Genomic DNA, 23,265 nt, shown 5'->3' on the forward strand with positions numbered 1-23,265 from the left:
GGAGACGCCACACAAACACTTGCTAAAACAATTGACCAGTTATAACTTGTCCTTATTGCGAGGTATTTTGGGGGGCGAGGGAGGTAATTGGTTGTCCATGGGATTTATAATATTTTGTTTGGTGCATCAAATGTGTGGTTTTAATTACGTTACTTATACGAATTTCCTTGTTAACTCACACACAAGGGAAGGGATCGGCATTATTCTAGTTTATGGGACATGTTGGCAACATGCCAAAGATACATTTATTTAAAACTACGGAGTCGGTTACGTTAAAATATTGCCTTTGTATAAATGAATTGTAAATACAATAATATTTTTATTTCATTTATAAAATTATTATTTATGTTTTTTTAAATCATATATCATAAATAAGATTTTGCTCTTCTCTCTTAGGCAAAAATTCTTATAGGTAAAGTTCAGCTGATATATGTTTATGCTGGCGGTATAAGATCTCGTTAAGACTTGAGCAGAGAAAACGCCAGGTAAATCCATCATATCTTCATCGAGAATGTTTTAAAACTCAGCTCGATTCATTATCTATTAAATTGTAAGAATGAATCTACAATTAAAGGTGAAAAGACAATATAAACGAAATCCATTAAAGCAAAATGAACTAAAAAAGTAAATAAATATAAAAACAGACTGAGGAACATGAAAACCTATTTCTAAGCATTTTCATGTGAATATGAACTGAGAGCGTTTTCAAGGCAAGGTTTACCCCAAACATACAGAGATTTTAAAATCCTCTGAACTGAAGCAACAGACGTGGAAACAGAAATCTTGTAATCTCGGACAGTCAGTCGCAAAGTTCAAGACGCTTAGCAGAAAGAGGCCTACAGGTTATATCTCTAGACTTGTCCTAATGGTCAGATAACATCTAGACGTGCTCTAGTGGTGACACTCTCGGATTTCTGAATTCTTCCAGAGATTAACCAGGGATAACAAAAGGACATACCATTACATCTTCTTATGTAAATAAACATTTTGATCTAATATTTCCCTCTTATTGTCATTATTCCATCCGCAGACTCATGAATAGCGTCTAATTTTGGTAGCGGTGCTTCTCGGATATTGTTAATGTGTGGTTTTACGGTTATATTAATGGCATTGTAGATACAGTGAAATTGAACGTATGTTTTGGATTATTGCCTCTAATTTTAGACACGTAATTGGAAGATATGAATTCGTGAACTGGGAATAAAGTCAGACGAAAAATTTTTCAGGCAACTTAATTGCTATAGAAGAGCCTCATGGCGCGTGTGGCGTTGTCTCCGTGTTGGGATGTAGGAGATGAGCCGTATGCTTTAATATTGATTTTTTAGGAAAACCTTCAATGATGTTGGATTCAAATTTCAAGGTGCAATTAATCAGCAAACAGACTTCGATCCGAAAGTGCCCCCAAGATTGCATCAAGACACGTTAATTATTCCAACCCTGAAATAAAATTTATGATAGCCGTCGAAGAGTATTTTATATAGATTACCGACCGCTGGCATCCTGTTTTCATAACAGCCGCGCTTTTGTTCATTATTCCCGGGCCAGAACACGACAAGCAATTTCTTCATGACCAACAAAAAGGTCATCCGATGCAAGTTGTGTTGTATTTTCTCGGGCACGGAAACCTGCATCGCTCACACATCCGCGGTAGGGATATATCCGTGGAATTTTTGTCATGCTGTAATGGGGACTTGCGACCGATGTTGTACGGTGTTCTCGTGGTGGACTTGATGTCGGAAGTTATAGTATAGTATCTTCGGCATTAAAGAATAGGCCGGATAGGCCTGTCGCCGATTCTTGTACTTATCTTGACTAGACTGGCCTTTTGATCAGATCTTTTCAACGGACGGTAGATTTAAAAGCGCTTCTAGATATCAGTTGTTCCGTAGGAAACGAGGCATTTTAAGACTGCTGCCGTTTCGCGCTTCTAATTCTTTGCCTAACTGTGATTTATTGTATCCAGGGACCCAGACATGATCCCCATAACAAGTGCCCCCGAGGCTCCTCCTCCAAGGATCAGAATTTTGGACGCTGCGCTGCGTGAAGTCGAAACGGTCCGCATCGGGGACCGTCTAACTTTCCGCATTGAGATTCCCGAGCAAAGTAAGCATTAGTTGACCCGCCCACGGTCGTTGGTGTTGAGTATACTTTTTATGGTTTTAGTTTTGTGCTAGTTATTCACATACTAGTTATTATACTAGTATGTGATGGATTAGATTATTCCAACTATGTCATTATTAGTATTACATTTCGTACCTACTTCAGTTATTAGTGTATAGTTGATCGCCGAATTATTCTATCCTGGAAAAATTCATTTATTTTCCGCCACAAATTAAGACAGAAAAGCCACAGGACACCAAAAGCCACATGATGCTAATCTTTGCTGGGAATTAGGCGGTATCTGTGCCCCAACGAGGTGTTAATTAACTAGTTACTATTTGTTTACGATACAATTATGTCGACAGATCTAAAACCACCCTGCAGTAAATTTTGTTTCAACTCCAAAACCTGTCCGTGAACTATGATATCAAACCTTTTATTTCCAGGAATTAATTATATTTTTACTCATGGATGGAAAATCCCTTGAACGACTCCGAAGGGTCCCGCTTGGGTTTGACGTGTCGACATCGAATAGCTATAACGAATGCTTCCATGATTTCACCCTTTACCAACAATAATGTCTTCTTGCCATAAGATCTCTGCATAAATACTGAGGCTCCTTCATTAATCTCTTGATTGTTTATTGCAGCCCCGTACGGCATTTTCGCCCGTAGCTGCGTTGCGATGGCCAAAGACTCGCGCTCCACATTCCAGATCATTGACGACGACGGGTGAGAGTAGCTACCTTGTCGTGGTGGGAAGTGTGAATTATTAAGCGAGATACCGATGACCAATTGTGGCAATCCTATTTAATTCCAATGAATTGATATCAACGTGGAAGTTATAGTGAACTTAACCGGCGCCGAGTAAAAATATAATAGTAGGTATCTCTTCAAGACGGCTCGTATTAATTGAAGGAATTAGATAAGTTAAAAATGGAGCTCGATCTGTGGAACGATTGCACATATGTATTTACACAAACTTGTCTTGTAACTTGCTCTTCAATGAATTTGATTTTTATGAATTTGTCTCAATTATTCAAATCTCACTAAAAGAGATTTTTCAAATGGTGAGTTTCGGAACGGTATTGGTACATATATAAACGTAGCACAAATTGTACCTGAGTTTAAATAATTTTTCAGTTCAATGACACGAGAAATTTATTTTATCTTCAGCTGCCCAGTTGAGCCTGCCATCTTCCCCGAGTTCACGAAAGTCGGGTCAGCGCTGCAGTCCATGTACGACGCATTCCGCTTCACAGAGTCTTACGGCGTGATCTTCCAGTGCAACGTCAAGTATTGCCTTGGTTCATGCGAACCTGTGAGTATTGTATATTATTTTATTCGTACAAAACATGTATATTTTATTCGTACAAACATTGCCTTGTTTGCGGTGAAAGTATTAGTGGTGCAAGCATCCTGTTAAAAAAATTGAAAGAATTTAGATCGTACGATAGTTTGACTAAACTATCCTTGCTGGTGTCAGGCTCGCTGCAAAAACGGCCGTGACGTTGTGCGCTCCTACGGACGTAGGAAGAGGAACGTAAGAAGTCTCTCCGATGGCCGCGGTCACGTCCAAGAGACGACAAAAGAAGCCGCGCTCGCTGCTGCTGCCATTTTACCAGTAGACGCTTCTGAGGCTGGCAATGCCGAGGAAGAAATGAGCATCAGCCAAGAGATCCTTGTTCTTGATCTCGGTGAAGAGGCCGCTGATCATTTCAAAACTGATCCACACCAGGTGGTCGAAGAAGAGCCATACTACACAGCCAGTAAGTTTGTTGGTACTTCATTGACCAACTTAGAATTTGCCATGTTCTTACACCAATAATTATAATTAATTATACATTATTGTTTTCTTTGGCTACATCTGATTTGAAAAATATCTGAGGAGAAATTCTATATTATTTCTAAAATAGATTTGATTTATATATATCCTAAATTTATGTTGCAAAATAATTACGCCTCCTTTCAAGTAGTGAGTATTCATAATTTTTAATTTATTCATACGAAGTTAATCCGTAATTTGATCGTGGAATGGTAATATTTTCTCATAATATTCCAGCAAACAAAGTGAACCTCTTTGAAACGTGCCCGACCCGTTCCTCCGTGCTGGCTCTTGCCGTCACATGCGCCATCCTCCTCCTGATCTACGTGCTCACGGTCTTCTACTTCGTCATGAGGAAGTGGATCAGGCCCCAGAAGTCCCTCCGGTAAAGTGCATTAGGCCCCAGAAGTCCCTCCGGTAAAGTGCATTAGGCCCCAGAAGTCCCTTCGGTAAAGTGCATTAGGCCACAGAAGTCCCTCCGGTAAAGTGCATTAGGCCCCAGAAGTCCCTCCGGTAAAGTGCATTAGGCCCCAGAAGTCCCTCCGGTAAAGTGCATTAGGCCCCAGAAGTCCCTCCAGTAAAGTGCATTAGGCCCCAAAAGTCCCTCCGGTAAAGTGCATTAGGCCACAGAAAGCCCTCCGGTAAAGTGCATTAGGCCTCAGAAGTCCCTCCGGTAAAGTGCATTAGGCCTCAGAAGTCCCTCCGGTAAAGTGCATTAGGCCCCAGAAGTCCCTTAGGTAAAGTGCATTAGGCCCCAGAAGTCCCTCCGGTAAAACCGTGCTTGTTCTCTCAAACACATCGTCAATATAAATTGAGTTGCAATGCAGAAGACAACAGTTGTGACGCTCTGCTCCAACCTACGTCTTCACTGTCAACTGCTTTGCCATGAGGAAGCAGATAAGATTTTAACACGGTACCTCGATCGTGTTCATTCGAACTTGACAGGGACACGAATAATTGCATTAATTATATAGTCATTCCTGCGAAAGCCGTTCCACAGTGCAATAATAATGGGGACTTTATTCACAATGTTATGTTTTATAAAATACTATAGGCAAAAATTAATTAAACTGAAATATCCAAGACGATTCATAGGGTATCACATTTAGAAGGCTGCATCGTTCAGTTGCATAAAAACCACTGTACTGGAAGTGAAGAAGCTTTATTTTCAACACACTTCTTGGAACACGCATGATGCAATATGACTTCTGGAGCACGATGAGTATGAACAATCAAGAAATGATACATACACTTCACCTACAATCGGTATATTAGCCTATTGTATCTTAACATATCACGCTCTGCTGGTGTGAAAAATTCGTCGCATCCGATGTATCCGATCGCAACAAAGTATGCGATGAGTGCAGGGAGCCGAGGTATTTGTCGCGTCACGTGTTGTGCTCTCGTCCTGGACACGTTCAGAACACGCGCTTCTAATGCTAGGAAAAAGGAAGAGATCCAGTGTCTGTTGTACGATGTTTAACTGATAGGGACTAATTGTAATAAATCCAGGGCTTGAAGGTAGAAAAACATCTTTAAATATCTTAATATAATTATATTAAGATATTTAAAGCTGTTTTTTTTTATCTTCAAGCCCTAAATTTATTAAAGTGGAGTGGATTATGCCATTAAATTAATGGGGATGAAACCAAAATAATAAAAATTTGATAGAGCACCAAAAATATTTTTGTTTCGAAATTCATAATCAGGGAAGTAAGATATGTAGGCGCCGCCACGAGTGTCGCGGCGCGACGGTCTCGCTAAGCTGTTCGTTAAGTTATGTCGCTTGACAGCGTCGTGCGCTTTGTAGCTGAAACATAATACGGGCATTGCATCTATAAGCGTTGTTACGGCAGCTGTTGGTGTTTGTAGTTTGTTAACTTATTCTGTTTATTTATCTCTCTTAATAGTGTAAGGATCTGTCGCATCCTTCAGTAGTTCTAGCATAACATTCATGGAGTCCAGGATATCAACTGTTCTCGTGTAAGATTGAAGTTCGTAGGACCGCTGAAATAAATCCATGACTAACTTATAAATTTATTGAAAGTAAAAGTTTATCACTGAAACGTGATGAACTTTTACTTTTCCGTTAAGTGTAAAACACAATTTTAAACATTTCCGTTAAGTTTGAAACATTTTTGGCAATCGAATAGCATGATCATATTTTCGTGACATAAAATTATTTAACTTAATCATTATTCAATTTAATAATAATTATTTATAAAATGTTAAATTTCTTTCATTCAATTATACTCCAAGACTCTGTACGCAATTCAATGCAATCTAATTCCCTGCTTTGTGAACAGACTTGAAGCTGAGTTGTGGAAATGAATGAAAAATGAAATGAATCTGCAATGAAATTTATCTGCATTACTAAGTTTAGAAGCCTGTTTATTAATCGCAAAGTTTATTAAATGACTACTGCTTTGTCTTGTTCTTATTTACTATTTCTCAGTTCAGTATTTTAACTTTCAGTTGTGGTAAAATAATTTCGATAAATCAGAAAGCAACCCAGACGGTGTGAAGAATATCGATAAAATAATCAAAAGTAAAACAAAGAGAGAATTGTAACTTTACATTAAAATATGGCGATTTACCTTCCGTTGTCGTATTTGCATTACCTTTAGTTTTTCGGTTGGCATTTGAACCTGTACTGCTTGAAGCTGCTAGCAAAATAATTTTTATGCTTATGTTTTACTCATATTATGAATGTGTTTATTTTCAACCTGCTCTATTACTTTATTCTACTGTTAATTAAAATGAACCAACATTGTGTGGTGTTTATTACCAGAAGAGTGCGCTCGCCACAAATTCATCGCAGCAACCGGCTGGAGAAAGCTGGCTCGCCGTGACTGCCTTAACATGAGATTATCTTGTTGCAAAGTGGACGATTAGAGAAGAACCAGGCACTACTGAACGTCAGAAAATTTTGTATTGAAAGTTGAAGCGTTTTTGATATGATGACGCGACTTCAAAGTTATTAATTGCACAAAAAAATTGTTTTACCCCGTATCTTACGGGCCTTGCAATAATAGAGTCCAGCAGCTATCACACTCAATCGTCAGTTATGGATAGATCGGGTTCAAAAGGCCGGATCCCTTGTGAAATCAAGTCACGAAAAATATAAGAATCGGCATTAGGCCATGGGCCTATTTCTTCAGTGCCGACACTTCTATTATATTCTATTCTGAGAATATAGGAGCTAAAGCTAGCATGTTGATCCAGCGTCGCTCAGGAGGACTGTGTATGGTGGTATATAGGATACACACAGTGGCTCGATAATAGATGGAATATGATGGTATCCACGATACCAAGCTCGTACGGTGCCGAACGGATGCTTCCAAACACAAAGTTTCCCAAACACAAACTTTTTAGAACTCACGCAGACAAACTTTAAAAAAAAAACACGCAGACAAAGAACTAGAATTTGCTGCATTCCAGTTTGAGATAAAAAGCTGAAGTATTGGTCCACCCAAATAGTTAAAGGAACGTGAAGGGTTGCAGCCACGGCAGCAAGATGACATCCATCACGCTGTTGAATTGCGATGGTGGGTACGGAACTTGCTGCCGCCATCCCTCAAGTTGGGCCTTCATGTGTTGCACCACGGCCATGTATCTGCCCACCACACACTATCTTCAATAATTTAGACACCGTTTTAACATTATTAAAATGTAACATGTTTATAGGAGCATCGAGGCACTTCATATGCACTAGGCCAACAAAATTAGTGGCAACAATGTTGCTGTTACGCACTTCAGGAATTAACGTTCTTACAATCGGATCGCGAAAATGTGCGAACAAGATTAAATTAAATCAATTTTTTGAACGCAACATCTGCAGATATTGCGTACTTGTAAAATTCTAATTACTTAAAATTCAAGCATTTGACTCAATGTACGTTTATAAATAAATGAAAAGGCTCATCCAGTGGATTAGCTAAAAGTATGGTCATATGCTAATAGGTCGCACAAGTATGGCAAGTGCTCCGAGTATGAACGCCTTCAAGAACAGACTGGACGAAGCTATGCAGGAGCATATGTTCAGTCTTAAAATACCATGAGGCATTTCAGCTATTGTCATGTTCAGTGAGCAAATTACGGACCAGGCAATAAGTCCAGCAGCTATCTCAATCAATCGTCAGTTATGGAAAGATCGGGTTCCAAAGGCCGGATCCCTTGTGAATCAAGTCACGAAAAGTTCAAGAATCGGCAACAGGCCATGGGCCTATTTCTTCAGTGCCGACACTTCTATTCTATTCTAAGTAGTTACGTACTCTCCGGACGTGTTGGCAATGTTTCATTATATGTTATCAAGATGGTAGGTAATCAAGGTTGTAGGTACTCTAACAAGGTGGTAGGTACTCTCGGCAGTGGATTTGCAAGAAGTATGCTCATAGGTCGCACAAGTATGGCAAGTAGTTACGTACTCTCGGGACGTGTTGGCAATTGGTCTGTCCTCGTTGGCTAGTAGTTACGTACTCTCGGGACGTGTTGGCAATTGGTCTGTCCTCGTCGGCTAGTAGTTACGTACTCTCGGGACGTGTTGGCAATGGGTCTGTCCTCGTAAGCGTCGCGGCGGAGATCAAACAGGATCGGATGCTGCGAGATGTCGGCGCTGTGAGAGGCGCCGCGCCAGGTGCAGCACGCCGTCGTCTCGCCCCAGCCACACTGATAGCTGCCGGCGCTGCTGTACACCGGCCTACGCAGGTGTAGCTTGTACACGTGCTCGCCTGGACACGTGTACGTCATTACTTGCGACGTACACGTGCTCGCCTGGACACGTGTACGTCATTACTTGCGACGTACACGTGCTCGCCTGGACACGTGTACGTCATTACTTGCGACGTACACGTGCTCGCCTGGACACGTGTACGTCATTACTTGCGACGTACACGTGCTCGCCTGGACACGTGTACGTCATTACTTGCGACGTACACGTGCTCGCCTGGACACGTGTACGTCATTACTTGCGACGTACACGTGCTCGCCTGGACACGTGTACGTCATTACTTGCGACGTACACGTGCTCGCCTGGACACGTGTACGTCATTACTTGCGACGTACACGTGCTCGCCTGGACACGTGTACGTCATTACTTGCGACGTACACGTGCTCGCCTGGACACGTGTACGTCATTACTTGCGACGTACACGTGCTCGCCTGGACACGTGTACGTCATTACTTGCGACGTACACGTGCTCGCCTGGACACGTGTACGTCATTACTTGCGACGTACACGTGCTCGCCTGGACACGTGTACGTCATTACTTGCGACGTACANATTAGGAACTGCTTGAAAGTAACGAGCTTCTGGTCCGTTAGCTTAATGCTTGTCAGTTGTGATGAGGCTGTAGCGATGAAGCGAACTACAGGCCAGCGGGATGAGAAGTCAATAAACCGACGTCGTATGCAAATTGAAGTAAACTTCCCAAGATATTAAAGGGGCCTATCTTATTGGAAAGCTAGGATTAACATGTTTGGTCTAACTGGCTGATAAATAACCAGAGTCGGGACTATTTTTTAGCATAACCTATTATACTGCTTTAATGGACGACTTTGGACCTCCTTATACGAGCTTTGGAATTAATTTTCAACACCTTAGCCAAAAATATCAGTAACTTTATCAAAGGGACGAGCCACAAGAGTTTTCATTAATCATGTAACCGCAGTGCACGAAATCAAGTACAATATGTGTTGAATATTCTGAATAACATCTGAAGACCTGTGTTGAATCTGATGGTGCAGTATCAACGTCGCAACTACCATACGCTTAAATATTTCAACTATCAAAGTTAGTTATGGGGGATGGATGCAACGGAGAAAAATAACATCTGAACTATCGTAATTAGTAATGGGGAAGAGATGCAGCGGAGAAAATTAACATCTGAACTATCGTAATTAGTAATGGGGAAGAGATGCAGCGGAGAAAATTAACATCTAAACTATCGTAATTAGTAATGTGGAAGGAATACTGCTGAGAAAAATAACATCTGAAGACCTGTGTTGTATCTGATGGCGTCGACGAACATGCCGGAGTGGTGCAGCAGCAGCCGCCCCCTCGTGGGGTCCTCCGTAGCGCCGCCTGCGCCAGTCAGCAGGGAGCTCAGGCTTAGCCCGTCCAGCGGCTGGCCAGTCATGCACGCGCATTTTTAATTGAATTCATTGTAAAATTTTTAATTGATTTCATTGTAAAAATGTGCCGTATACAAACTGATATATTAGCGGACTTTTAATTGAATTCATTTAAAAAATGTACCGTGTACAAACTGATATATTAGCGGATTTTTAATTGAATGCATTTAAAAAATGTACCGTATACAAACTTAATTAATTCAATTAACTTAATTGAATTCATTGTAAAAATGTACCGTATACAAACTGATATATTAGCGGACTTTTAATTGAATACATTTTAAAATGTATATATTTATTTTCATTGATATTACCAAAATCGATACGACGAAGTAAATAAAAATAAGAGTACCTAGCGATGTGAGAGGGTAAAGAACGATTAAACGCTAAAAATAGTGTTTATGAAAGCAGCTTGTTTCATTTTGGTTTGGTTTGCTTCAGTTTTCATTTAGTTTAAGTAATGATCCGAGGCATCTGGCATGGATGAATATGATCTGGCATCATGGATAATGATCTGGCATGGATGAACAGGAACATCTGGCATGGATGAACAGGAACATCTGGCATGGATGAACAGGAACATCTGGCATGGATGAACAGGAACATCAGGCATGGATGAACAGGAACATCTGGCATGGATGAACAGGAACATCTAGCATGGATGAACAGCAACATCTGGCATGGATGAACAGGAACATCTGGCATGGATGAACAGGAACATCGGGCATGGATGAACAGGAACATCTGGCATGGATGAACAGGAACATCGGGCATCCCACTAATTCTATCACTCAATTAAACTGATGAATCGACAGATTAATTGGATGCATGCCACGTGTTATTATATACGATAACTGCCTTAGATAACATAATATCCCATGAAATGACTGGGATCGCACCTGTGCTGCATCGGGCAGCAGTTCACGCACGCTTGGCAAGCCCGAGAGCTCAAGCAGCGTAGGCAGAACATCCAGTAAGGATGTAGGAGATGACAACTTGGAACCATCACGTACCACCCCGGGGTACCTCAACACACCGGGTACTCTGATCCCGCCCTCCATTCCCCCTTGAAACTTCCCACCTGAACACAAAAAACTGGATGATTAATAAAATCACTTGACTGCTTAAATCGCAAGTTTATCAAAAATTTAAAAGCAAAGAAAATAGCCAGAAAATTCATCATTTCTTAAAAAGGAAAACGTTTCGGAGACCAGCTCCATCATCAGTTCAAAACCTAAAACACAGGTACAGGTTGTTTGTACCTGTGTTTTAGGTTTTGAACTGATGACGGAGCTGGTCTCCGAAACGTTTTCCTTTTTAAGAAATGATGAATTTTCTGGCTATTTTCTTTGCTTTTAAATTTTTGATAAACTGGATGATAACTTAGCGTTATTTCCGTAGACCTGGGCCATACTTTCAAAACTCGCTAAGTGAACGTAAGTACTTACGCTCTATTTTCTTGTCTATGATTGGTGGATTTTGCTTGAAAGGCCGTTAATGATTGGCTGGCGAACTTACGATTTCTTAACTTTTTTGAAAGTATAGGCCCTGTTCTGTCTAAGCGTAAATAGTTTCTACCTTTGTAACCGCAAATTTTAAACCATAACATATAAGGTTTTCGGCAGTGAAAACGTTCAAAGGCCGCCAAAAAATGGACGGAACCCAGGGATATTTATAAAAATATATATGCAATATCGTGAATTAACTACATCTACTCAAAAATAAGTTGAAGTCATTACCTACAGCCACTTTTACTATATTTAAGCAAAACATCAAAGCTGTATTAAGTGCATGCAGTCGCACACTGGACATAACAATGAACTACCTCCGTCTCCCAGAAGATTACTAAAACAATATTACACATCAATTGTTTCCTTAAGCGGTGACCAGATGAAATCAATACAATGCTTAATGTTTGTATATTATACTGAAAATATTGTAAACATTTGCATTACGGAAAGTATACAAAGAACACAATAGTGGAATTAGAGAGGAAATTCTGACCTTTAAAGAGTCCGTTATAACCACCCGTCCGCTGGCCATCAGCCCCGAGCGCCTCCAAGTGGCCGCCGTGGTCTGACGTGAAGTAGACGATGGTGTTGTTATACAGAGCCATGTCATCCAGTGCCGCGAGCAGCAGACCTACGCCTTCATCCAGCTCCTCGACGGCGTCACCATACCTGACACCGAGACACTCAATTCGCACCGCCTGCGAAGATTGTGCAACAAGCCCAACGTGGCTTACTGAAGTCATACTTACTTTACGAGGCTTACAGAAGTCGTCGTGGCTTGCAGAAGTCATCGTGGCTTGCAGAAGTCGTCGTGGCTTGCAGAAGTCATCGTGGCTTGCAGAAGTCGTCGTGGCTTGCAGAAGTCATCGTGGCTTGCAAAAGTCATACTTACTCTACGTGGCTTACAGAAGTCATTCTTACTCATAGTTGGCTTACAGAAGTCATCGTGGCTTGCAGAAGTCATACTTACTCTACGTGGCTTACAGAAGTCATTCTTACTCATAGTTGGCTTACAGAAGTCGTCGTGGCTTGCAGAAGTCATACTTACTCATACGTGGCTTACAGAGGTCATCATGGCTCATGGCTTGCAGATGTCATACTTACTCATAATAATATAATAATAATAGCGGTTTCAGCGTTATTAGGCCGTAGGCCTGTCGCCGATTCTTAACTTCGCAGAACATTCACAGCATTTTGCGGTCTCGAACTCGCAACTCACTGCTACAATTCTGCTATGCTTAACCGCCCGGCCTCCTTGCCGATTCTGACCAGAAACTGGCGCACAGAGCTGGGATCGAACCCGCGCCTCTCTGCGCCAATCTTGGTACTCTGAACTGTAACCACTGGGCCACCCTGCCCAACTCATACGACCATACGTGGCTTACAGAAGTCGTCGTGGCTTGCAGAAGTCAAATTGCTGCTACAAATATGCCGTATTTATCACAAGTTCTCATTTTTACACCCACGTTGCCTTTACAAATACGTGCACCGTTTCTACAACTATGCTACATTTTTACACTCGCATTGTTTTTACAAATGCGCCGTACTAGCAATCAGTCCTCATTTTACACCAGCATTTCTGACGCGAATACACCACCTCAGTTATTTTTACGGCGTTCCCAATGCAATTTTTAGTTTTTCTAGACATATTACTGAGCCAAATACGTCGTGCCTGCCTACCTGAATTACTTATTTTTCTCTAAAAAATAAAAACAAATTTGGGTATATCAAATATGAATTTCAGGAAGTCAAATTTACTGAGCATGTTAAAATCGTAATACACAGGCCCACATCAGAAAAAGTATCCAGCAACCAAAAGTTAAACGTTTACACACATAAAAATTATAGTAAACTAGATTTGCTAAGTAACAAGAGAAGACATCACCGCATTGAACCGAGCGGGTACTATACAAAAATACCCTTATCGTTATCGCAAGAATGGAGATCACGATGGGGCGCACATCAGAATACAGTTTCCCGGTAGACATATGGATTAGGCCGGATATAGGGCGTATGGTCGTGCCTTGGTGTCATCCAATACGCCAACCAGACTGCCAGCATCAGGGTAAGCAGCAGTAACAGGTTCAACAGCAATAAAGCAACGGCGTTTTTCTTGTCGAGAAGAGGCTTTAGAGTCCTGTAGCTGCTTCTTGCGGCCGCCATCTCATACAAAAGTTGAACAAAGCTCATCTTGTGGACTCTAAGATGGTCTCTTTCTTCTGCGTAAACATCAGTGTGAAGATAATAAAGATAATCAGAGACGTTATTAAATTTGTGCTTTAGCAGGTTAATTATCTAGTGCGTGTAGTTCACATCTGGGTTGAAGAATCCTGCTCGACTCTAGTTAACTAGAGGGAAAAGGCTGTTGAAAACTTGCCCCTGCATGCTTATCAATGCGTTGCTCAAAAACTACTTGTCGTCTTCCATCGGTAACTAGGATTACAGAGACTCGTAGAGCTTTTTTGAGCTTTGTCTCGCAAGGGAAAAGGAGCTGCTTTGCAGATAATCGGATGGAAGACGGAAATATCGACGGATGATGGTTTGTCTCTCTACGTTATACTTGTCCACTTGAGCTTTGTAAATATGCACTCCGAAATCATTCTTTATCGTATCGAGTTCTTCTGGTTGGAAATTTTCTTATAAAAAGTTGAAAATTTCAATGAGCGTATTCACTTCACGAGTCGCTTGCTTCACCTGATCATCCGTGACCAGCTAGGAATCACTTTTGAAGGCCTCGATTTGCTACGAAAGCGCCCTTTTCACATCATTCAAAATAGCTCGAGTAATATTGATGCGATTTTAGATAGCAGCATTCATCTTATCGAAAAAATTTCGAGCAGTTTTTTAACCATTTTATCGCAAGACTCCTACCCCAGTTTCCGCACTCTGAAGATAATCCGAAGAATTGCTTTCCAATTGCTAACGAAGTTGTGCAATTTCCTCCTTGAATTTACTTGATACTTCCTCATAGACGCCGTCATTCAGTACCGTACTATTCCACTTGGCAGGCAAGTTTTGGGCCATCAGTTGAAGTTAAGTGTTGCTGGTCTGAAGAGAACTCGCGCGACCCAAGATGCGGTCAGCAGCAGCCTCGAGAGGTACATAGTCGCCTTCTACTAGCGCCGTTAACGAGACAAGTGCAACCAAACAAGCTTGTAATGGTCTCATTTTCATCCCATAGAATTTAGGTCCTGCTATGAAACTCCACGATTGTTCTTGAGATTAACTGCAGATGATATCGAATTGGGTTGAATTTATCTCAGAAATACCGAGCCCCACAGCTTACCAAACTTAGAACGGTATCAAAGTTACGGGCGCCTGAGAAATGTCGGTCGCTGCGTGCCATTTAATTCGGCGTGCATTAAGATTCGTCAAACTGTTACATTATTGACATCAATACGACACGAACATGGCTCGTGCGAACGCGTTAGAATTTAGATCAACAATACAAGATCTTTAATATTTGCCTCACATCATAAGCGTTGATATTGTAACTTTATACAGAACCGGGCCATTTTGTTACTACATTCAAAGAAAAAAAACTTATCGGGTCTACCTAGTGATTGCCTCGAAGAACTATAGTTTCATTAGTATTTTTGATTCACTTTCGTTGTATTACCATTACCAGAAATTCTCCATGAAGATCAGATATGGCGCGTGACTTTTTACACGATCACTATCCTCAAGAGACGGGCTCCTGAGATAACCAAATGGATTGGTCAAATCTCGACTTATTCTAAATTGAATGCAATAATTTCGCTTTCCTCGTTCGATTTTCAAGAACACATATATATACTAAGTCCAGCAGCTCTCTCAATCAATCGTCAGTTATTGAAAGATCGGGTTCCAAAGGCCGGATCCCTTGTGAATCAAGTCACGAAAAGTTCAAGAATCGGCAACAGGCCATGGGCCTATTTCTTCTGTGCCGACACTTCTATTCTATTCTATTCAGAGTAAGCGCTTACCTGCCATGTCGACTCCGGCCTCGGTTGTGAGGCGCGCATACGAGAGGCGTGTGAGGGTGCGAGAACGCGTGTACCGCCAAGAAGCTGCGACCAGACGCTGCCTCGGCGCTGTGCCAATGATGAATGGTTAAGCCATGAGCGCCACGTGATGAATATGATGGAACGTTGAATATAATGGAAAAGCCTAGAAGGCCGTTTAGCTAGATAAAGAAAAGGCCATAAGCGCCACGTGATGAATATAATGGAACGTGGAGAAGCCTCGAAGGCCGTTTAGCGAGATAAGGAAAAGATGAATCCCGTAAGACCAGTATATATATAATATTGGATAATACAATATGGCCTCAGAAACATCAAAGTTCATTAGTCAAGTACAAGAAGGCAATATGACATTTTAATTACATTATGTATTGGCCGAAAGCCATTAGATATTCGGTAGATGGCACAAGATCAAGCTATCCTCTTCATGCCGACGAAATCTTGATATTTAAAGAGCACAAACAAATTTAGGCATGTAGTCATATTAGTAATTCAAATCGGCCCGACTAATGTGACGATCCGTTTGACAGAAATTAAAACACCATAATTCGGCATTGTTCATCTTCTCCGCTCCGTACTTCTGATAAATTTTCTATGATGACAGGGACATTTCTATTCACATTGAGGATGTGAAAATGCGACAGATTCGTTTTAGCTGAATTGAAGAAATTATTTGGACGTCTCAGTGTTCCCGTTGGATACGAACTTTGATTGTCATACAAGTATTATTCAGAGCTACCACGAGATCCTTTAGGGGTAATATCTTCCGTATGAAGTAGCAATGGGGACCTATAGCTGCCTGCACCAACCGTCGCGGCAACATTGATGTCTACCTGCCCCACGCAACACACCCTCCGATTAACCCTCTACCGCCTGACTTGAGTAACCGGGGCCCATACTTTCAAAAAAAGTTAAGAGATCGTAAGTACATCAGCCAATCATTGACGGCCTTTCAAGCAAAATCCATCAATCATAGACAAGAGAATAGAGCGTAAGTACTTACGTTCACTTAGCAAATTTTGAAAGTATGGCCCCAGAGCAATATTGTCACAAGTCTACTTCCCAGAAGGGATACGTTCTAGTGAGAGCAAAATAACTTGCACTGATGGTTGCGGCCACGTACGACAACTGTAAAATTCTCTGTTGCGTACAAACCTCGTCAGGTTGCTTGACTCAATAGTTTACGTATAATTTAAGTTGAAAGTTATGTTCCCTGAGAGTGATATACTGCGGTAGAGGGTTAAGGCTGGTCTTCTGTCAGTACACTGCGACAAGGCTCTGACGTCCTCCATCAATTGTAACCTGATTGATGATTGACTCTTTGTTGAACAAAGTCGACTGGACCAACAAGAACTTGAAAATTTCTCTAAATCTGACCTCGCATTCATAAATGAACCTGAGGGGAAAACCCCTCCACCCACCAGAAATTGTATATCCTGTGAAGGAAATACAATTATACACGGTATAATGATGATATAGCGAGGATATTCAGATACATTTACATTTATCATCGTACGTATACATAGATGCAGAAAAAATTGCCATCTCACCGCATGAAATCGACAGTGGCTCGCACCATATCCATGCTAAGCGACTCCAGTGGCGCTCTCTGATGCAGCACTGACGTCTGCCTCATAACCACGAAGTTTAAGTTGAAGTCCATCCATTCCGAGACCTGATGGCAAAATCTAGAATTTGGGTACGTTCCAATACTAAAAGTTTGGAGATTGAGAGTTGAACACACATGATATTTAACATGAATTCTCACAAAATGTCATCAACGCTACTTTGAAGACAATACAAAACCCAAGGTATATTTCAAGTAATTGGGAATTTGGAGTTACGTGATAAACCTACGCGAATCTGCTTCCGGAATATCCTAGTTACGTAGTCAGGAACAATTTGTGTCGCTGTAAAATTAAGTTCCCTCTACAAAAATGTTCGAAGTCAACTGCGTGAAACTCTCTTGACTTAATGAAGTTCCCTCTACAATAAGAACAAATTTTACTCTCTCGACTTAATGAAGTTCCCTCTACAATAAGAATAAATTTTCGAAGCCAACCGCGTGAAACTCTCTCGACTTAATGAAGTTCCCTCTACAAAAAGAACAAATTTTCGAAGCCAACTGCGTGAAACTCTCTTGACTTAATGAAGTTCCCTCTACAATAAGAACAAATTTCCCAAACCAACTGCGTGAAACTCTCTTGACTTGATGAAGTTCCCTCTACAATAAGAACAAATTTTCGAAGCCACTTGACTTAATGAAGTTCCCTCTACAATAAGAACAAATTTTCGAAGCCAACTTGACTTAATGAAGTTCCCTCTACAATAAGAACAAATTTTCGCAGCCACCTGCGTGAAACTCACTTGACTTAAAGAAGTTCCCTCTACAATAAGAAAAAATTTTCGAAGCCACTCACCTGATACCAGCGCGGTGTGTGGAATCTGTAGTGCGTGAGCAGGAACCAGGCGGCCGGCGCAGCGACCAGCAGCGACGTCACCACGACAGCGGCAGCGACGTTGAATTTAAGGCGCTTCAGCAACACCGCCACTGCGAGCACGGCTGCGCTCGTGCCTACCAAGGCCTGCGTAGAGGAATAGGTCATAATTATTAGAGGGTAACATGCAAGCGAGTGCGTACCTTAGGTTATTCCGGCTGCGACCGAAGCAAAAACATAGCTGACTGCCGCAGTTACATGGTTTCATCGTACGTTTCGATTCAGAAACATGTTTCGGCCCCGTTTTTCTAGTGCAGCATTGGTCAAAATACCCGGAAGGCCTTACTGAAAACATCATTCTTACTGACTCCATTAGAGTAAGATATAAGGATCGTCACACCTCGAACCCCTTTAGCGTCGAAAATAGAGACAGCTTTGCCATGACAAACTATAATAAAAGTAATAGTGCTGATCAAGGCCATTAGACCCGTCGCTGATTCCGAATATCCGAATATTTGACAAAGCTCACAGCTTATTGCGGGTCTCGAACATGCAACTCACTGCTCAAATTTGCTGTGCCGCATGGTCACCTGGACGATTTTGACCGGAATTGTTGCAGGTAGCAAGGGTGGAACCCACAACTCACTGCTCCAATCATGCATGGTACCCTGAACTGTAACCACTGGGCCACCCTGCCCCATATTAGCAATAACGAGATAAGTTATAGGAATAAGTTAGGTCTAAGGGACTATCGGAATGGTATAGTTCAGTGAGGGTATAGAGATAACGCCTCCCGGTGAGAGCATCGGGGTAATGTCACTTTCTGTCAGGGTGTAATGAGCGATCCCTAAAGGAGCTTCCACGCAGAATGTCGGTAAAAGATCACGGGAATGAGTAGGCTGGCATCTCTTAGTGAGTAAAAGCAGAATGCAAGCTATAGATCTGAGTATAACACGAGCCAATACCAATCGATACCAATAATGTATCAGGAAGGCCAAAATAACCAGTAAAACACCCTGCCACCCTGCCACCCACAGAGCAGGCCGCTACCCAGAGGTCTTGGCCGTCAGCCAAAGCACAGGTCACGAATCAGAAGGAAGAACAGTGGCCACAGGACATGTCGCCACATAAAGTACATGTTCAGGTCAGTATTTGGTCATGCCTGCTAGTGACCAATTACATGTACTCAACGTTGCACCGAAGACCTTGATGCGGCAATGATCATAGACATTACAAATCGCGCTCTCATAAATCAGATTTGTGTGAAGTCCGTCCTGCCAGCCGCAGTGACAAGCACATGTCATATAGATGCAACTCACGTGATAATGGAAATCTTCTTCCGGCCAGACCCAAAATGAGCCCTCTACGTTGGCGCGCTCGAAGAGGGTGTTGGGGAGGTAGAAGGTGGAATTGAAGCCGTGCGCCAGCGGGCCTTGACAGGAGCGGCCAAGAAACCCGCATCCACTGCCCAAGTGCCATTTGCCTGATCCACACCAATGCATTAATAGTGGCCATTAGGCTCAATAGTTGAATATTAGAGTGCATTAGATATCAATCGGACAATTATGCTTCAAATTACACGGGTGATAATAGTTTGGTAGACACGCAAAACGTTACGTCCAGTCCATATCACCGTACAGCTGAGACCCACCCGTGAAGTGAGTTCTGTAGCCGGCCGCTGCAAACGCCTTTCCGATTGTTGGTTCTGAAGAGGGCAATCCAGCTCTGCTAGCTACGTGCACGAGGACAGGTGGGCCGCCTGAGGCTGCACCTACCATTCCTGTAAATAAGTACGAAATATATCGTAAATTGTAACAAAAATACGCAGAATATTTGTAGCTATAAGTATTTTTTACTTAAAACGCAAAGAATGTCAACCTAAAAATTTTTTTATACCATAAAATATCTGTGATCAGCCTAGAAAAAGTGTTTCGTCAGGAAATAATTGCTCGAGAGAGAGAACAGAAACAGCGAGTTGGACTGCATAAAAGGAATATTGAAGTGATGTTAGACTAAGGTGCACGATAATGTGGTGGGGAGTCTGCGTGTCGGTTGTGGAGTCTGCGTGTCGGTTTTGGACTCTGCGTGTCGGTTGTGGAGTCTGCGTGTCGGCTGTGGAGTCTGCGTGTCGGCTGTGGAGTCTGCGTGTCGGTTGTGGAGTCTGCGTGTCGGTTGCCCTCCCTGAGACCCTGCGCCCTGATTTCGTTCTTGTTTATTAGCACCACGCAGAGAGGTATTCATTTTTATGGTGGGTCACTAGTTTCAGATGAAGAAGTTGAGTTTCTCCATGTGCGGAGTATCGTGCATATGAAAGCGCTGTAAGCCACGAAACTCCGATCTCCCAGCAGAGTTGGTAGACAGTTGACCCGATTGCGGTAAAGTAGTGCAAAGTAACTACGTATGTCGGAGATACTGCTGAAGGAATAATCAATGTAAGCATTCTTTTAAAGCGTACATTGAACAGTGGTAACTCGGAAGTCGGTCAAAGGCAATGCGTTGCAGAAAGAGGATCAACTCTTGAAAAAGTAGAGTTCAGAATCTAATAGCTGCCGAGGCACAAAATGTCGTAATTAAAAAAAATATATATATATATTACGTAACTTATAAAATAGCATAAAAGTCCGCAAACTCTATTATATAGACTGAATAATACAGGAAACGACGCGAAATAGAGATGAATAAGGGACACGCAACGATCTGAGAGAAGAGAAACTTTTCCATTCACGTGCCTCCACTTCTTGTGCTTGGTGGCCACAATTGTCATCTATAAATTCTAAACCGGTCGTAAGCTGTATCGTTTAACTAATATGAAGGTTGCGCACAATCATTTCTCGACCCCTGGGCCCATACTTTCAAAAAAAGTTAAGAGATGTAAGTTCATCCGCCAATCATTGACGGCCTTTCAAGCAAAATCCACCAATCATAGACAAGAAAATAGTGCGTAAGTACTTACGTTCACTTAGCCAGTTTTTAAAGTATAGGCCCTGGAAGTGAAATCCTGAGCACTGTGGTATGATCCGTGGCACTGTGGTGCAATTCAGGTTCCTGATTACAGATTTTTTGGCATTGTGTTGGAGGCAAGCGGCTAAGTGGGTTCGTGAGCTGACTAATGATGCCGTCTTTGCCTTGACTTTGCTCTTCTCTCAGGTATTTAAGAGGCACATAACTCCAGCAACATATATTATTGTTCAAGTTAACTACACATAATACTCGCCTTCTCACTTCACATACTTGTATGAGATGCATAACTCCAGCAACATATACTTTTGCGTAACATGGCTACAAAAATTACCAGTAGTAATCACCGTGTATCATTGAGGAATTTTGATCACACGTACCACACACAATTACACTCCATCCCTTAAAGATTTATGGATCATTGCATATGTACACGTGAGAATTGCTGCAACTCACCATATCGCTGCGGGTATCGCGCTGTCATGAGAGCGGCGCGGCTGGGGGTGCAGAGAGCGGCGGCCGCCAAGTGGTGCGTGAGCGCCACGCCTTCCCTACACAACCTGTCGTGCCAACATCATCGTGGTCAACTCATGCACATGTTTGCAATAGTAAAGTAATATCAGTAATGCAATATCAGTAATGACTCGAGGAATATCAGCAATGACTCAATGGTTGGTAGATTCGTTCATATATTGATGAATCAATTAACATAATTAAATGTAATCTCTTAATTATGTTCAATCATCATTTAATCATTTATGTTCATCATTTAAACGTGCGACAACGACGAGAGGGACCTTCTGATGGTCGTGTTTTCCTAGCCGCACGCCCGGTTTCTCCATAACAAAAGAACAAGACGCCTACTCCGAATACACTGTCGTTAATGAAGTGCAACATGGCAACCCATAATCCTAGTTCAAATTTTTTTTAGAAAAACGTCCCTGAGAGTGCCATTCGAGTTGCGCGGGAACAACGGGACTGCAATAGATTTCTGAAACCAAACACTCATTGATGATCAAACCATTTAACAACACAAAGACTAAATCCCTACTTGTTGGACAGTAGTATTAACATCGCTCATCATAAGGGCACAGCAGTGGGACGTAATAATATGAAATGATGCTTATGCGTCACTGGCGAAATGATAGTGGCGACCAAAGAACGGCGACCTCGAAGTGGTAGTTGGTTAACATCTGTAACTTGGCTACGGCGCACCCACCTGTCAATTGCAGGCGTCCTGATGGTAGTGTTGCCGAAGCAGCCAACATCACCGATGCCGAGATCATCAGCAATGAGGATGAGAACATTTGGTGATGATAGGCTTGGCTGACCAGAGGTAACGTCTGGGGACGCTACCCACACAAATAACACTAGATAACAAGTTAGCCGACCAGCATTGAACGCGTTCGCGCAACGTGAAGCATGTGAAGGAAGCGCGCATGTTATTAGACTGTGCATTTTGTTGCTGGGCAGGTGAAATATTCTCAAAACGTACCAGCCTTTTCGAGAAAAATCTAGAACAAGCCATTACGAACAGTAAAAATATTATCGTTAGCGGATGAGAGTAAAGATTTCGTTATTTATTGTGGGGATCTAAATTTATTCTTCAGTCACATCAATGCCTTCATACAAACGTATAGGAAGCTTTGACACCCTGCAAGAAATCAATATCTGAATGTTTAGAAGTTGTGGTTGGAGATGCAGAAAGACCGTTTCTCTGGAATATTGTTACTCTTTATTTAGTAGTTATCAGGAATATATTTTATAACAAAACTCCGGGCTGTGAAAAGAAGTCTTGTGGAGGCAAGAAGATTGAATTGAGCGTTTAAAATATGTTATATTGTCAATTAACTTAAAATTAGGATATCATCAGGGTAAATTCCAATGCACAAAAAGCATCTTGCTCACACGTTTAGTGGCAACTGAAATAGAATTTCATAGATGGAACACGTAAATAAGGTTCAGTTTAATCGCAATCTAGGGTATTCCAAAACAACACTATAAAATGACACTATAATCCTTTTTGCGTGCTACACGAGATCGGAAATATTATTATAGTTATATCAAATGTCATCAGATGTTAGAAAAAAAGGTGATCCTACCGATACCTCGCCAATAGTATCTGTGTTCGTAAATATTAATTGTGAAACTATGATAGCGAACCATACAAATGATAACGATATTGTATTCGTCTGATATTTAACACAATGAACCGAAATGTTACCTGTATACTGCATTGAACTATAAATAGGAGGGTATTTGGTCTGAGAAATTCATCTTGCGGCATCCCGTAATAGGCTA

The 23,265-nt window shown here is 41.7% G+C and overlaps 2 protein-coding genes across 9 annotated transcripts in view; one reads left to right on the forward strand and one right to left on the reverse strand.

The window, feature by feature from the left end:
• LOC108682449 (serine-rich adhesin for platelets-like) overlaps nucleotides 1-6,697 on the forward strand; it is a 49,109-nt gene extending 42,412 nt beyond the window's left edge. For 6 of the 7 annotated variants that reach the window (XM_018171608.1, XM_018171610.1, XM_018171612.1 and 3 more), the window contains 5 exons: nucleotides 1,964-2,103; nucleotides 2,750-2,831; nucleotides 3,276-3,420; nucleotides 3,586-3,868; nucleotides 4,162-6,697. In XM_018171608.1, the coding sequence (XP_018027097.1) occupies nucleotides 1,964-2,103; nucleotides 2,750-2,831; nucleotides 3,276-3,420; nucleotides 3,586-3,868; nucleotides 4,162-4,313 (802 nt within the window). In that variant the 3' untranslated portion in view covers nucleotides 4,314-6,697. The remainder of the gene's footprint in view (nucleotides 1-1,963; nucleotides 2,104-2,749; nucleotides 2,832-3,275; nucleotides 3,421-3,585; nucleotides 3,869-4,161) is intronic. The other variant, XM_018171609.1, reaches the window with a different exon arrangement.
• A 622-nt stretch (nucleotides 6,698-7,319) lies between these two features.
• LOC108682441 (arylsulfatase F) lies at nucleotides 7,320-22,593 on the reverse strand. Of its 2 annotated transcripts, XM_018171600.2 has the most exons (12): nucleotides 22,184-22,593; nucleotides 21,421-21,524; nucleotides 19,658-19,786; nucleotides 19,326-19,489; nucleotides 17,989-18,153; nucleotides 17,119-17,243; nucleotides 15,533-15,640; nucleotides 12,061-12,236; nucleotides 10,956-11,137; nucleotides 9,923-10,049; nucleotides 8,456-8,654; nucleotides 7,320-7,540 (listed from the first exon to the last, which is right to left on the reverse strand). In XM_018171600.2, the coding sequence occupies exons 1-12, from the start codon at nucleotides 22,420-22,422 to the stop codon at nucleotides 7,405-7,407; spliced, it is 1,854 nt and encodes a 617-aa protein (XP_018027089.2). In that variant the 5' UTR covers nucleotides 22,423-22,593; the 3' UTR covers nucleotides 7,320-7,404. The 2 variants fall into 2 exon arrangements, with proteins under 2 accessions (XP_018027089.2, XP_047736409.1); XM_047880453.1 differs by lacking the exons at nucleotides 7,320-7,540; nucleotides 8,456-8,654 and adding an exon at nucleotides 8,661-9,170.
• Nucleotides 22,594-23,265: the final 672 nt, after the last annotated feature.

Source organism: Hyalella azteca, unplaced genomic scaffold (genome assembly GCF_000764305.2).
Source record: "Hyalella azteca isolate HAZT.00-mixed unplaced genomic scaffold, Hazt_2.0.2 contig5407, whole genome shotgun sequence".
NCBI classification, from domain to species: Eukaryota; Metazoa; Arthropoda; class Malacostraca; order Amphipoda; family Hyalellidae; genus Hyalella; species Hyalella azteca.

What these genes read in the sequence shown, in the direction of transcription:
- LOC108682441 (XM_018171600.2), bottom strand. Translation starts at nt 22,422, where the DNA reads ATGCACAGTCTAATAACATGCGCGCTTCCTTCACATGCTTCACGTTGC. An exon ending in ACACACCGCGCTGGTATCAG is followed by an intron (nt 17,244 to 17,988) that starts GTGAGTGGCTTC and finishes TTTTGCCATCAG; the next exon opens with GTCTCGGAATGGATGGACTT. An exon ending in ATTGCCAACACGTCCCGAGA is followed by an intron (nt 7,541 to 8,455) that starts GTACGTAACTAC and finishes TGTGGTGGGCAG; the next exon opens with ATACATGGCCGTGGTGCAAC.